Source organism: Halichoeres trimaculatus, unplaced genomic scaffold (genome assembly GCF_033239565.1).
Source record: "Halichoeres trimaculatus isolate MK-OKI-2021-1 unplaced genomic scaffold, fHalTri1.1 fHalTri1_scaffold_16, whole genome shotgun sequence".
In the NCBI taxonomy this organism is placed as follows: domain Eukaryota; kingdom Metazoa; phylum Chordata; class Actinopteri; order Labriformes; family Labridae; genus Halichoeres; species Halichoeres trimaculatus.
The window spans coordinates 6,264,677-6,280,497 of record NW_027437194.1 but is presented as its reverse complement, the minus strand read 5'-3'; the positions used below and the strand labels follow the sequence as shown (position 1 = coordinate 6,280,497).

The 15,821-nt window shown below is 37.7% G+C and overlaps 1 protein-coding gene across 3 annotated transcripts in view; it reads right to left on the bottom strand.

Annotated features, from left to right (window-relative positions):
• dpysl2b (dihydropyrimidinase like 2b) overlaps positions 1 to 15,821 on the bottom strand; it is a 47,490-nt gene that overhangs the window by 21,905 nt on the left and 9,764 nt on the right. For all 3 annotated transcript variants that reach the window (XM_074690070.1, XM_074690069.1, XM_074690072.1), the window contains 4 exons: positions 3,638 to 3,726; positions 3,067 to 3,251; positions 516 to 680; positions 372 to 433 (listed from right to left, as the gene is read on the bottom strand). In XM_074690070.1, coding sequence (XP_074546171.1) covers positions 372 to 433; positions 516 to 680; positions 3,067 to 3,251; positions 3,638 to 3,726 — 501 coding nt within the window. The remainder of the gene's footprint in view (positions 1 to 371; positions 434 to 515; positions 681 to 3,066; positions 3,252 to 3,637; positions 3,727 to 15,821) is intronic.

Below are 15,821 nucleotides of genomic sequence, written 5' to 3'. Positions count from 1 at the left end.
CGCATGATGGGAGCTACATACTCGCTTCAATCTGAGTAGAAAAAAAGAAGAAAAAAGAAAAACACGAACTGAACAAATCCCCCACACCCGAACCTAGAATAATCCCACTTTAATTTGATGTTGAGTAGCTGATTCTGTATCTAAATGAGGCCGATCAGTCTGTTTGCTAACGCTAATGATACTTCAGGGATTTCTCCAAACCCTGCAGGGGGATTTTTCCCTGCACACTTCCTGTTTTTAAATCCTGCCACTAAACATGTTCATTTCTTGGATTTTAGCTTAGTGTGAGTGTTCCCTCTTTCTACTTTTCTTTCACAGTGTTTGTTCATTTGTGTTTCTTTTATATAACTACAAGAAGCAGAATCCCAAACCTGAGCATCAGTAAGCTGGAAAACGTCCTTATAAGCCAGGTAGACCAGGAAAGAGTTCACACCTAATGACACAAGAGATGGGAAAGAGTCAGAAGATGTAAAAAGAAGATCAATAATCCAGTTTTATTTCTGCTGTGGTCGTACCGTGATCCTTCACCAGCGCCTCCATCTCCTCCTGGATGCCTTTGTGCCACTCGGTGATGTCCACGTGCAGAGAGTAGTCACAGCAGGACTTGCTGTCGGCCCATTCACGCCACTGCTCGAAGGCCGAGATGAGGCTGACGCCAGGCTCAGGGATGACATGGTCGACTAAACACACAAACACACACATGTACATCAAACACTGCCACAGTGACCTGAATCATGCTGTGATACTGTTTATAACACAGACTGATGATGTCATCTCCTGTCCTAACTGAGACAGATTGTAGTTCACACCTGGACGCCATCGATTGATCTTTCAAAGTCAGCAGAAACATGACACCTCACTCTTTATCATCTATCACCAGCTCCAGGTTTTCACCTCACTGAGTCAAAATATTAAAAAAATGATGTATCATAGTTACGGGATTTTTTCTTCCAAGATTTTAAATTCAGATTAATTATTCTTTTTTTTTGTTGTTAAACATTGAAGTCCTTCATTTCAGTCTTTGTTTATAAGCTGGGTCAGAAAAAAGTTGAGATGTCAGATCCCCTGAATAAATCTTGAAAAGTGACTCACATGTGATGTGCACTTTTTGGAAAAATATGGCTCCTGATTTAGTCTGTGGACATAATCGTTATTATTCAACTTTTTCACTTGGCCTTTTTTTTTCTTCTTTTCTTTTTTTTTATTTATTTTCTTTTTAACTCATCAATTAAAAGTTAGATCAGTGATTTAACAATTTGTTTTTGTTTACATCTGACACTGTTTGCAAAACGGCAAAGTTTCAATGTTCCAACTTCTGTTTGACAAGTTTTTTTTTTTCTTTTTTGCTTATTATTTTCTTCTACATTTTTCAAAAAAAACATTTCCAATCAATCAAACTAGCAAAATAAAATTCTAAAAAAACATGAACTGTCAAAGAATTGCAATTTCAATAAAAATGTCACCCCAAAAATTGTGAGAAAATTGAATCGGGGGAAAAGCACATCATCCCATTCCATGGCAGACACACTGTCACCTGTGAATTACTTAGTTTGTTTGGGATCTCAATCTCTGCAACACATTATTATAAGCTACTGGCGTGTCTGACTCTGCAGCTGTCAGGACTATACTCGAGGTGACGACGACAACGCGAGTCTTCTAAGAGTGTTGGTTGTATACTAAAAAACCTGAAACCATTTAAAGTGCTTTGTCTTATTTTCAGAAGAAAATGTTTTTTTTTACTTAATTTGAGCCTCATTCAACTGACCAGACCAGAAAAATGTCTTATTTCAAGTTATTTAAAGACAAAAATTAGGTCTGAATTGTTTGTAACACTTTAAAAAAAATCTGCCAATGGAACAAGGGAAAAGTTACTTGTATCAAGACTTTTTACCTCCACCAAGGAGGTTATGTTTTTGGGAGTTTGTCCTCGAGCAAAATAACTCAAAAACCAACTAACGGATCTTGATGAAATGTTCGGGAAATGTTCAAAATGTGATAAGAAAGAGGTGATCAAATTTTGGAGGTGATCCAGATCACCGTCTGGATCCAGGACATTTTTAAAGGATTCTTTATCATTGTGCGATAGGGCCATTTTCACCATATGTGTATGTAACTCCACCAGAAACGGTCGCATTGCTTTGCAAAACAATACAAGACAAGGTCACCATCATTTCTGACAGATGTAAAAGTACGATCCAGATCCTCCTCCTCCTGATTTTGACACTGTCAGGTAAAAAATGATTGTACAAACCTGCAACTAACACCAGATTGTAGCAGACAGTCTGCTGAATGGTAGTATAACATTAAAGTCCAACTAAAGTGATGCGTCACAATCACAATATGCTTGGTGGAGGTCTGCTCTCTCTGAGTACTTTTCTAGTTTCGAGCAAATTTTTCTTATTCCATTGGCAGTTTTATACAATACAAGCAATTCAGACCTCATTTTTGTCTTTAAACAACTTGAAACAAGACATTTTCTGGTCTGACCAGTTGAAAGTGGCTCATATCAAGTAAAAAAAGACAATTTTTACTTAAAATAAGACAAAAACACTTGATAAGAGTTCTTTTTTTTTTTGCAGTGTACAGTGAAGGAGATGAGAGCTAAGCTGCTGAGTCAGCAGAGAGGAGAGGAGCTCATTTTAGCTTAATGACCCTTTTAAAAGTCTTCTATCTTTTGGAGATTAGGTGGTCACACAGAGAACAATTAAAAACTAAAAGTTTGACATCAGTGCACCTTTACTCAAACTGTGCTTGGAGAATAGCTGAGAAACTAAAGGGACAAGACAGAGCAGTCATTTCTGCAGTCTCTGTTTGTCCAAAGGGAAAGTTAATTGACTTTCTGGCTCAGGAGCCCTCGCAGCAGATGGATGGTTTCATATTTTGGCTGCGTTATGAAGCAGTCTGGCACCCGGCCTGTTCATATTTGGATATTTTCAATTAAAGCCAATCAGTGAGTTAAACAACTGCTACAGGGGAGAGACACAGTGAACAGACTGCAGCATTAGAAAGGCCTAAAAAGGAATGAGCTCCTGGAGAAACGGTCGTATTGTCCTGCAGATGACTCACTGATCATGGTGGTCCCTCCAGCCAGCGCTGCTTTGGTGCCCTGGTAGAAGTCGTCTGCAGACGTCATGCCTCGATCGGGCATCTGGAAACGCGTGTGCACATCGATGCCACCTGGCAACAGCATGCGGCCGTGGGCATCGATGGTTTTCACCCCGCCAGGAACGATGAGGTTTTCCCCGATTTGTCTTAGCAGAAAAAATTAAACAGAGGGAAAAATTAGGACGCATCAATCTCGCCTCACATCTGTTTTAATAACGGAGGCTGGAGATGATTTCTGCTGTTGTGTACTTGTTGCTCTGGTGTGTAATTGGTTTGAGGCTGATTTATTGGGCAGCATTAGAGCAGCTGCCTGGTGTTGTGCAAAATAACTCTCAGCGGAGCTTGGTATCTTTTCAGACAGAGTTACAGCTAACAGCTGTTTCTGATTCAACACAGATCTCACCTCAACAACAACAGATTTTCTTTGTTTCTCTCTAATTAAAAGTGTAATTAACAAACAGACCACAGTCCACAGAGCTGGATCAACAATAACTTAAAAGAGCTGTGTTGTTTTGTTTTTTTTCAAACTTACTTGATGACTCCATCCTCCATATAGATGTCAGCACAGAAGGACTGGTCATCGTTCACAATCTTCCCCCCTTTGATCAGGAGACGGTCGCTCTGAGGAAGAAAAGGAGAGTCAGTTATCTAATCCACATTAAACACGTGAAACATTTCATCCTGAGGGAATCCAGACATCTGAGCAGGTGAAGACGGGCTTTTAGAGTCGCCTGTAAAAATTCACTTCTACAAGGATCTAGCTCAATTAGACGCAGGATTAAGTTCATTTGATGAAAAACATGTTGTAGTGTAAAACGAACCGATTGGCACACGCTACAGAAATAAACATTTCAGACCTGCTGAGTTTATGCAGCCGCTCAGGCTCAGCCTTTTCAAGATGCATTCTGACAAGAAACACATGTTTACTCAGCAATGTCCTTCAATTCATCATGGTTTCAAAAAGCCACAGATGGCTCTTTGCTTTTCAGTGTGCAGCTCTTTGACCCATCAATAAAAAATAAAAAAAAGACGTGTATATATTGTTATGAGTAGTGGTGTGCCGATCAGTCTAAAATATTGATATATTGATGCCAACGTTGGGATCAGTATTGATAAATGCTTGGGTGATGAGATTGATACTTAAGTTTCAGTTTCTCTTCTCTACATGTGCTCCTCTCAATCACGATAGATAGATAGATAGAAAGATAGATAGATAGATAGATAGATAGATAGATAGATAGATAGATAGATAGATAGATAGATAGATAGATAGATAGATAGATAGATAGATAGATAGATAGATAGATCTTTGTCTCTTCTGCAGTAAAAGCAGAAATTTGTCTTTGACACAGCTCCAAGTAAAAATTTGAACATACAAACACAATAAATCTCGCTTTGAAAATTGGAAATGTATTGGTTTTCATTTCATGCCTTAGCTCAGATCTGCTTGCAGTCCTTTGCTACATGTCACCTCTTTCTTCTTCCTATCCCATCCTCAGTCTTCTCTCACAATAAAGGCATTAAAGCCCATTAAAAACTGAAAATATACTCTAATACAGAGACAACAGAGCAGAGGGTAAGTGGATGAAGGTTTTCCACAAATGCACCCTATTGAGACCTGACCACTCATCATGGGTGGAAAGCTACTTCCTTACAGGTTAACCCAACATAACCCAAACCATGTCCTACAGAATATATATTTCTATATGGTCAAATTTTTCATTTTTCATTTTGACACTGTATTGAATGTATGAACATATACTGATAACGATGCCAGTTTTTTGTTTTTGCCGGAGATTTGTGAAATCTCTCTTAACTGTCTGAAAAAGGAAGAAAGATAAAAGGATACATGATAAAACTGATTCTACAGTATGACTGACCAAAGCTAATGAGTCCACCAGAAAAAAAAAAAGGAATTTATAATTTACACACAGATTTTTAACTTCTAAAGCTGCAGCTTCAGGGTAGTGCTAAGCTAAATATTTTGATGAATCAGAACGATATCGGTTATTCTTTTGGCACATTTGTTTCGATACTGTTACCGATACTTTCAGTGATGTCTTTTTGTTTTCTTTGCTTTTAATTAAACAATAGACTTAAAACACAACTTACATGACAAAGAGCGTTCATTTAACAGCTTCAATGCACATAACTTTTGGTGGCCTTTTAAAAAAAAATGAATAAATAAATGAAAGAAAAACGTGGAATAATTAAAAAGAAAAATAATAATAATAATATGTAAATGTAATAAAAATATAAAATAATAAAAAAAAATAATGAATATATAAATCAATCAAATAAAAATGTCAAAATAAAACAAGAATTTTTTTTTTTTTTTTTTTTTTTTGATATTTTAAAAAAATACAGAAATAAATCAGGTGTTAAGGTGTTTAAAAGGGTTGATTGGTGCTGTAGTTGTGCACATTTTTACTACACAGACTGCACTTTTGCCAGACTTTTATCAAAGGCAGAAACTACACCCACACCATGCTCCTCTTTCATGCACTTCCGGTCACATGACATTGATGGACTGGCTCAATTTTGTGCTTCCAAAGGGGGTGTGTCGGTGCAAAACCTTGGAATAAGTTAATCTATAAGATTCAGAAGTGACATGAGCACTTTTATTTTACATTAGTCAATTGATTTTCATTATATTGAAGTAATCTATTATCAAATAAGTAGCTTTTGAGTATCAATATATCAATGCTGCAGAGTCTGTGTAAGATGAAGAGGTCAATACTTTGTGAAACCAGTTTATTTTACATTTCTACAGTGGAACTGCAAAGTTAGGGATACCTTTAACAGTTAAGACATCAGAGCAAACTTTTTGATCTGTAATAAAATATATGTACAGGAAAAGAAAAGATAAGATGTGTAGCTTTGTCCACAGAGGGGTCAAAAGTTCTTCACAGGAGTTTTATGAGTCTCAACAAAATGTTTTGTTTTCATATTTTCACTATCACTTTCATATGCTGTAGCTTAAATTTAAAGAGTGTTGTGGGAGGAGTATTGGATTGTTTTCCTGTCTTTGGGGGAACATTGAGTAATCAATCCAACATCAATAGATATGAAGGAAACTAAAAGAGGAGTTTTCTCTGTGCATGAGAAACAAAACTAGTTCATCTTGACTCCTTTACCTCAAAATATGTTTATTTCGACATTCATCCCTGAGTCAAAAAACAAACGTATGTCATTTTTACAGCAGAGGAGTTTCAAAATACTCATCTCTCCTCCTCTCTCTGCGGCTGAATTCCTGCACGGCCTAACCAAAAACATTTGGGGTCTTATTCACAGCCCCAACAATGAAAACAGAAGCCCGCCCCCGTCCTCCTCATGGGTTTGTGCTGTCAGGGTAACGACATCAGCCAATCAGAGCACAGGCGATGTAATCAATCATCCACGCCTGCTGCTGGGACACTTGTCCCTGTGAAAAAGAAAGGAGGTGGGGGGTCTGCCACCTCCAGTCTCCCTCCATGGGGCCCTCACCCCCTGTGTCTCACCCCAGCAGCTCCGCTCTGTGTCCAAAAAGGGAGTGGCAGCTCTGGTCACAAGGACTCCAGCATCCCGGCTAACAAAGGCTGCTCTGTTTGAGCCGCTCTGTTTGCTGCTGCTCCTGCTGCTGCTGCTGGGGCCAGGAGCTCTGGGCCTGTACACAACTGCTGCTCTGCAAACGCGTCCAGTCACGGCCCTGCCCTGAGCCTGCACAGCACAACTCTGACCTTTCTGATAGTAGTTTTTATTTATTTATTTATTTATTGCTTTATACCCCAGGACTCGTCCTTCTCAGGGCGATCAGACTCAGATTTTTTCATCAGTCTGGAGCAGGTGGACTTTTCTTGCACATTGAGTATGTTTGTGTTTTGCATGGGTGTTTAGACAGAAAAACGATCTGGAGATGCCCACATCTGTTGTGGGAAAAACTGACTGATTTTAAAACCAGCTTTTCAGTCTAGGGATGCTTATTTTTAAAATACCTTTGCTGTATGATTGGGTTTTTTAAGTATGGGTGTGTATAACTTCTTTCACATCTGGAGCCAGCCTCAGGTGGATGCTAATAGATCTGCAGTTTTTAAAACTTTCACACTGGCTTCATGTCTCTATAATCGTACTTTTAACACACATTGTATGGGGTAAATTCATTTTTTATAACTTCTTTACTTTGAAGATATTTAGGCTATACTTTTTGCATAATCAGGGGTAGATCTATCTCAACTTTGTCACAACTGAAAGTTAGGTTGTGGTTTGCAATATGGCAAACACTATCAAAAAGCTTCAAAACTCAGGGAGTGATGACCAAGGAGACTTTGTCCATGATTTAAACAATTTATGATAAGTAGAGTGGTCAAAAAAAAATAGATCCAGCGGCCCATGAAAGTGTTTCAGGTCTGAAATCTTAAAAAAAAACAGATTTCATGTGTCGGGTTTTACAGAGACTTAGCTTCCTGGCTTTTTACCTCAATTAAGTCACCCATATTGGTTGGGCTTTTAAAGGTCCCATATTATATATTATGCAAAAATCATTTCATTAAGTCTTTTAGTGAAAGGGCTGAACGATTTTAAGAAAAGATTGAATTGCGATTTTTCTGGCAGATATTGTGATTTCCATTCGATTCACAATTTTCTTCTAATCAAGCTTTGGGATATTCACATGTAAGGCTGAACAATTTTAGGAAAAGATCGAATTTTTCTGGCAGATATTGCAATTCACGATTTTTTAATCATCAATAGTGATGATAAATAATCTGTTTTTTTATCAACTTCTACTCCTAAACAGAGGCTTTGTGTTGTTGACCTGCTTACCAGCACTTTAAACATATAGATTGTCTACAAATTTGGAAAACAGAATGTGTATAATACTTGACACAACAGATCCTGAGTCAGTCAGGAGCACTGCAAAAAATTGCTCCTTTGGCGATCTCAAAATTGCATTGTCTAAAATTGCGATTTCGATCTGAAAACGATAAATTGTTCAGCCCTACCTGGGACCCTGGAAATGTGAGTATTTTAAATGCTGTGTGCTGTGGAGCAGATGGAAGAGCTTTTCTTCAGTTTCCCCCCTGTCTCTGTGTTAGCTTCACGATGCTAACTTTAGCTGCGGTTCGCCTGTTGTTTTATCCTGTAATGTTACAGTAAACCAGCTTTGCTGTTTTCTAAAAATTGTGCTCTCAGAGCTCGTGGCGCCGCACTCAGTGACGTGGAAGAGTGGGGCGGTATCAGCAGTGGCTCATTTACATACGAAGGCCACGCCCACTAAATCAGAGCGTTCTGAACAGAGGGGCTATGAGAGCCTGGAAACAATGCTGCTGTGCTTGATTTATTGGCTTTTTGGACCAAAACATGTCACTAACATTTCATGAAGACATCAATGATCCATATTAAACTGCAGAAAAGGAGCAGAATATGGGACCTTTAACTGCACACAACTGATCCTGATCCTTGAGAGCAGCAAAATCAGGATATCATATTACTTAGAGGTTAAACTTTTAACTGGAGGTTTGGGTGTAATACAGGTAACAGCTAATGTAACCCTCAGCCTCTGTTTGGAAGCACTACCAGATTTATTGCAGATAATCTGTAAGCCTACCGCATTGAACCTGTCTGATTTACAGCTCCTCTGGAGGAGGAACAGATTAATCAAACTTGTATCACCATAAACCATGGGCTGAAATTTGCAGAGAAATCTGAAGTTCTGTAACAAAATGCACCTTATCTCATCTTTTTGTTTCCCTTCAACTGTGCAGCAACCAGACAAACACATGGATGATGTTTCACAGAGTCACATCCTCTGAGCTCTCAAATAAAAACCACAAGCTCATGGTTTTTCAATGAAGGGGGGAAGGTATACACTCTCACACACTCACTCACACAGCTCATAAAAACTTCATCTGACTGCAGCAGATCTGGGAAAAGCATTGTGGTCGTGGACTGAAGGTGTGGCAGCGCTCTGACAGCTCTGATAGATCTGATACAAACAGATGATGTGGTAATCTTCGATCTGCGAGCAGCAGGCCGCTCTGTGGAGCTGCTGGCTGCTCTCCAGCCCAACGCTGGCCTCCTCTCAACCCAGCAACTGCTGTGAAATATGTTGTTACATCACGTGACTCATCGTGACTGTCATTATCGCATTACTATCTGCAGTACGCCAACACACGTCAGTTCATAAGTCAACACTTTTCCACACACACCAAAGCCTGTGAGAGCCAAAACTGGGGGACAAAATGAGCTTTTCAGGATCCATCATTTTGATCTTTTAAGAAGAGCTGAGTTTAAGTTACTGCTTGATGTTTCTGAGGGGATCTGGTCTTGTCTGGTTCAGTTTTTCAGAGTCAGCTGCAGGAAATTAGCCGACCGATTACTCGCCCTGAATGCCCTCTTGCTGTATAATCATGTAATTGTTTTGGAGCTTGCAGGGGTTGGAGAGAGTATCTGGTTGTTCTGGATCACAGCCAAACAGGACAGTGACCTTTCCCTCATGGGAACTTATCCTGCCTCTCAAACAGGATGTGGACAAATCTCAGTAGGTTCACTTCAGATAAACAGATGTGTTTTCATTCCAGAGTAGCTGAACCTGCTGCTGTAAACTCCAAAGCTGGTAGTGTTTTCAAACCCCCACACCCCCGGTCTAATGATGGATCATACTCAAATGGATTTGATTAACAGGCTACCAATAAGAAATATGATGCTGGTACTGCAATCAGAATTTAGTTGTTCATCACCAACACAGCAGCTTGGCCAGATAGTTAAGTATCTAAACTTTACAATGTCAATGCAATCATTTGCTTCTGGCCAGGGACCCCCTTTGGAAACAGACAACATTTCAAAATATGTAAAGAAATGTTGACTTAAAGAATGTATTTACTCACTTTTATTCACTTTTCAAAAATTATTACATTTGTTTTGAACAGGAAATTTTTAAACAAAACCCAGACCCACACAAGTAGGTTGTTGCAAAATGAAGAAGGCATTTCAGGGCTCTGTTATCCAAGGTGGGATACTGCTTCCTTACATGTAGCCAGTAGTTAGACAAGGGAAGAGCCTCAATGTTACTTTACGGTACTTTACGTGTTGTGTGTTCAGGACAAATAGTTATAAAAATAAAAACATGAAATATAATAAGATAAAATAAAATAAAATAAAATAGAACAGAATATAAAAAAAATTATATAAAAAATAATATATGAAAAAAATTAATAAAGATAAATTAAGAAAACAAACATAAAATAAAATAAATAAAAAATGAAATATAATAAAATAAAATAAATAAAATAAAACAAAATATAAAAAACATTATGAAAAATAATATATAAATTAAAAAGTAATAGAAAATAAAATAAAAAATACAATAAAAAAATTAACTAAAATAAAATAAAATAGATTAAATTAAAATAAAAGAATTAACCAAAACAAAATCAAATCAAATCAAATAATAGAATAAAAAGATCCTACTTTTCCCTTCCCTCGAATTTTCCGAGCACCCACAGTCCTGATCCTGGCATCCCTCCATTGGCTTCTAAATTGTGTCTTTTTTGGTCTTAACTCCTTCGTTTTTATGGCTCTTGTTGGTTTCTATGTTTTCTTTTAATTCATTTTATTTGTTTTATTTATCTTCTTATTGGATTTTTATTATGCAACACTTTGGGAAACTGAAGTAGATTGGATTGGTGCCCCTGGTGGCCCCCCAAGAAGCCGTGGCCCCAACTTTGAAAACTACTAATCTAAAATACAACCACAGTATGTTTTTTTCTTGTTGTTTTTTTTTTCTTTTTTTTTTTTTTGTTGATTTCATCCCTGAAATTTTGGCGAACTTTGGAGCAACCTTACAAACCTTTAAGCTTGTGTTGACTTATAATGATCTAGGATTAACATGTTGGCAACACTGGCATATATACAGAAGACACATATACATTCATTTGAACTCCTCTTCTGTTAAACATACAAAAAATCTCCAGGGTGATAAAATGTCCTCCACAAAGGCAGAAGCAGGTTGAGTCAAAGTTTTTTTGTGGGGCTATTGACATGAGTGACACTTTGTCATGCATGGTCATGTGACCTTCACATAAAAACTGGGAGCTTAAAAAAATCCTATTTACAAAGAAAAAGGTGTCTGCGGCAGCTTGAAGCATTTTTTCCCTCTGAACAGAAGAAAAGAGACACCCAGTGATTGTATAAACAAACTTTCAGAAATCCAGGGCAAACTTGGAGTGGGTGCGATGAAAACTTTGGCCAGAGTTCGACGTAACTCAGCAACGTCATGTTGTTGTTGTGGTCTAAATGGAAAATACAGTATACTGGGAAAAAGTCATGAAGTCAGGTGTAAAACGCTGCCAGGTCAGGCATTCAGCACCGTGATTTATGTGTGTCCTGGATTATTGAGAAACCAGACTTCAACCAAAATCACTTCAGTACATGTTCACACACCGTATTTATTGTGTTTTCAGCGCTAAAACAGAACACTCGCTGAGAGACAAATGGCCGAGCATCAACAAAACTAATTTCCCTGGAGCATAAAAGTGAAGTTTGAATCTTTGGCTCAGAAAATGATGAGATCTGGACAACTTCAGATAAAAAAATAAACTTTAAAATTGATGATCTCGTGGATGTGTATTCTGCAGATGTTGATGGATTTGGATGGGAAAATAGCACCACTTTTCCATGCACTTTACCTCACTGGGAATTTTCTGCACCACTCCGAAAATTATATAAAAACTCCCAATGGAAAAGCCTCTGACATTGACTTTAAAGTTATTTTTTAATCCTTTACTAATTTAAAGTTTCCCTCCACTATATTTAACCTCAGTGATATTCTTCACATGCATGTTATCTCCTCTTCACTGTTAAGGAACATTGAGCTTTGACTCTGTTTTGGGGTTTTACCCACATCACTGTGTCATTTATAAGGAAGTAGGTTCTGATCATTGGTAAACATGTCTTGATTTCTCGCTATGTTACGTGACCTGATTCATCATTTTTCTTTTTACTGAGCTCTAAACTTCAGCTTGCTGCAACCTTCGGTTTCATGGACATATTGTGTTTATCATTCCTCAATCTGTCCTTGGTAAAAGTGTTTTTGCTGCATTCAATATGGTCAGCTACAAAGTCCTAAAACCTTAAATCCTTAAACTGGATATTTTACAAGTTTGGGGGATTATAAAAGGAATTTTTGACCAGTGTACGCAGATGACCTCCTGCTGTACGCTAACTATCCATTGACCAATCTGATGGTTACATTTTACTGTCTGTAGCTGGTATTCTTATGTTGTCTTGTACAGGACTCTCTTACAAAATACTTATGTTATCTTCATGGGAAGTTTCTGGTAAAAAAAATAAAATAAAATAAAATAAAAAAGGAAAAATTAAGAAAGAAAAGAAAAGAAAAAAAATAAAATAATAATAAAATAACAGTTAAATTTGAAACAGTAATACAAAAACAAAGCTCGAAAGAAAAGGAGAAAAGGGTAAAATTGAAGAGTAAAAAAATAACAAAATAAAACAAATAAACACAGGAAAGCAGAGGGGAAAAGTGAAAAAATAGGTTAATTAAAAAAGAAAAAGAAAGAAAACAAGAAAAAGTAATCAAAGAAAAAAACTTGGAAAAAGCTACATTTATTAAAAACCAATACTTAAAAAAAGGAACAAAAAACAGAGAAAAACAAGATCAAAGAAAAGAAAAGAAAAGAAACCAAGATGGGTTAAGGTTAACTCTAAAAAGTAGAAAAAAAATAGTACAAATAAAGAAAGAAAGAAAGAAAGCGAGAAAGAAAAGAAAAGAAAAGAAAAGAAAAGAAAAGAAAAGAAAAGAAAAGGAGAAAAGTGAAAAAAAATAAACTAAAAAAGGAAAAGGAAAATTAAAAAAAATATAAAAACAAAGAAAAAAGAAAGAAAAGTAAGGACAAAAAATAAAATTATAAAAATGGTTAAAGTGAAATAAGAAAGTAATAAAAAATACATGAAAAAAATATTGAAAGAAAAGAAAATGGGGGAAAGGGTTAAATTAAACTAGAATAAACAAATAAACAAAGAAAGGGAGAAAAGAAAAGTAGAAAAGTGAAAAAAAGCATAATTAAACAGGGAAAAAAAGAAAGAAATACATAAATTAATACTAACCCTTGTGTTTCTGGCTTTACAAAAACGTACCTACTCCTTTTTTTAAGGCACAACTGCTGCCAGTAACGAAATTGTGAAAAGAAAAAATCACTAATGCTACTTAAAAGCACCAATCTTAAACTTTTACTCTCTAACTGTCTCTCTGTTGGAGAATCCCTCATAAATTCTCTCTTTCCCGATGAATCAACGCTCACTGACCTCGTTCTGTGTCTGTGCAGCTGGAGGCATGGCGGTCCTGTTACTGATTTTATCCAACAGTAATTCTCTTTGTCCAAGCGCTGATTGATAAAAAAGTTCACTCACTGTACACACAGGGCTAAAACACACACTGATTATTTGCTCTAAATGGAGCGATTTGGGAGATATTGAGCGTGAAAGAATGAGGCAGGGCCGCTGGGTGGGTGATTTGGAGAGCGCCGTGGTTTGTGTTTGATGCGTGAACAGGCATCGCCCCGAGGTGCTGCACACTGTGAGATAACAGCAGGAGCACACTGAGGCCGCTTTGACAGTAAGTACAAACACATGGAGCAGTCCCGGGGGAAAACTACTGTACTACAGGTTCACGAGCAGAGCGTCCACTGATCCCTCATCCTCTGGGGATTGTAGTCACACAGACTTTAATCCAGGACCGTCTTTTTATAGCTACAGTCTATTTTTACCTTCACTTACTGTGGACATACGAGATGTTTTTACTGCCTGATTTTTTACTTTTAATGTCTTCATTCAGTTATTTATAGACTTTCTTTTATCTATCAGTGTTCCACACAGGAGCTCAAACTCTTACTTGGAGCTTAATATGTTAGAAGTGACTTTCAAACTAACATTATCAACAATTTACCAGAGAATTTTTTCATAATATTCAATAATATATCTTTAATGATGATCCAAAGAAAGTCTGCAGGATTTTCCATATAAATTAAAATGTCAACTTTTACAGGAACAATCCTGCTCAATCGTCTCCTACGAGCCTCTATACATATGTGTGTCAGTATCTGTGTCTGCCTGGTACCCTCTCCTCAGCCTGGATGTTGATGTTTTGGTTGTGTCAGGAAGTTTCTGGGTGAAAAGTAAGCATGGTTACCTCAGCCAATCACAGAGCGTCCAGTGTGCAAGTAACTTTGCGCACAAAATGCGATTCAATTACAATTTTTGGCATGCCGATTTGATTTAAATTTGGATCCTTTGATATTTATGATTTTTGCTTTTTTTAGTTTGCTTTTCAACACCAGACCATGGGAAAAAGGTTAAATGATGATGATGATGTCTACAGACTACATCAGGAGCCATATTCTCCCATAAATTGCACATCACGTGAGTCAGAGAGAAATATTTTGCCCTCTGCTGGAGAAAAGTGGAAGTTTCTTCCAATCCAGTGTATAAACAAAGACTGAAATCAAGATTTTGAAATGGGAAAAAAAATTGACAAAAAATATACTGATTTTCTTTTTTTTTTCCACCAATAGTGTTTATTAGTGGACGTGATGGTGAAGCTTTGGCTTGACTTTCAGGAACTTTCAGGAACTTAGAGAGCAGCACATGATGAAGAGCAGCCTGTGAAGGCTTTCTAACCAGGTATGTGTCAAATAGCCAGGATTAGCTTGTGCTAACATGCCAAGTCAGGTGCATGGCTCTCGAGTCTCTACCACGAAGAAATGGGATGCTACAGATGGTTGCTGGACTAGTGTGTGTTCATGTAGTCACAGTCCGAGGCTGTGGGTGCGGGCTGCCGCTGGCACTGAGCCAAGGAGGAGGAGCCCAGTTTGAATTTGTGTTTAATAACAATAATGAAAATTCCTGCAGACCTTATTTTAACATGATCTATGAGTAGCAGAAGAGGAAAAGACACAGACTCAGATCAGAAAAAAAATAAACTTTGCATGACTCTGAGTCAAACCAACACAAGGATCTGTTAAGCTGGGGGCTGTACCCACCTCAGGGTGTCAGGGGCTTTCCGTCCAAAGAAAATTGAATCAAGTTTTACATACTGTAAATATCAGAATTTTTCTGAAAACAAAAGTTCTAGGCGTTTTTTGATCGGCTTCTTTCTGTCTTTCTTACTTTGTATTTTACTAGAGCTTTGACTGGACGTTTGCTCACAATATAAAACAGTGCTGAGTCAAAGCAGGTGGTCAACTCATGGTCCTTCATTCATATTTGATAAGAGCTGCTGTAAGTAAGTCCCTGCCTGTGCAGCTGACCTGACTCCATCTGCTCCAGAAAACACAGTGTGCTGCACAAGAACCCCACCCATGATGATGATGATGATGATGAAGATAGATGGATGGAACGATGAATTTCAGCATTACGAGGATCTAAAGTCTTAATTTGATTGGCTTACTCAGAAAGGATTAGAACACAGAGAGTTTCTTTGTCCCTGCTGCCGCCTTTCCTGCTCAGATTTTATTCAATTTAAGCTCATATCCTCTGCAGCCTCCACGGCTCATCCTCTCCTCACTCTGAAGTCTGTCCTGTGATGAAGCACAGAAGTGGAACTAGCTGGAATCACGGCATGATGTAACCAAGACGAGCGTGAAAAAAAAAACTTTTTGGAGGCCATTCCTGGCTCTGACCCCCTTTTTCTTCAACACGCTGTTTGAGAATCCTCCATCTAT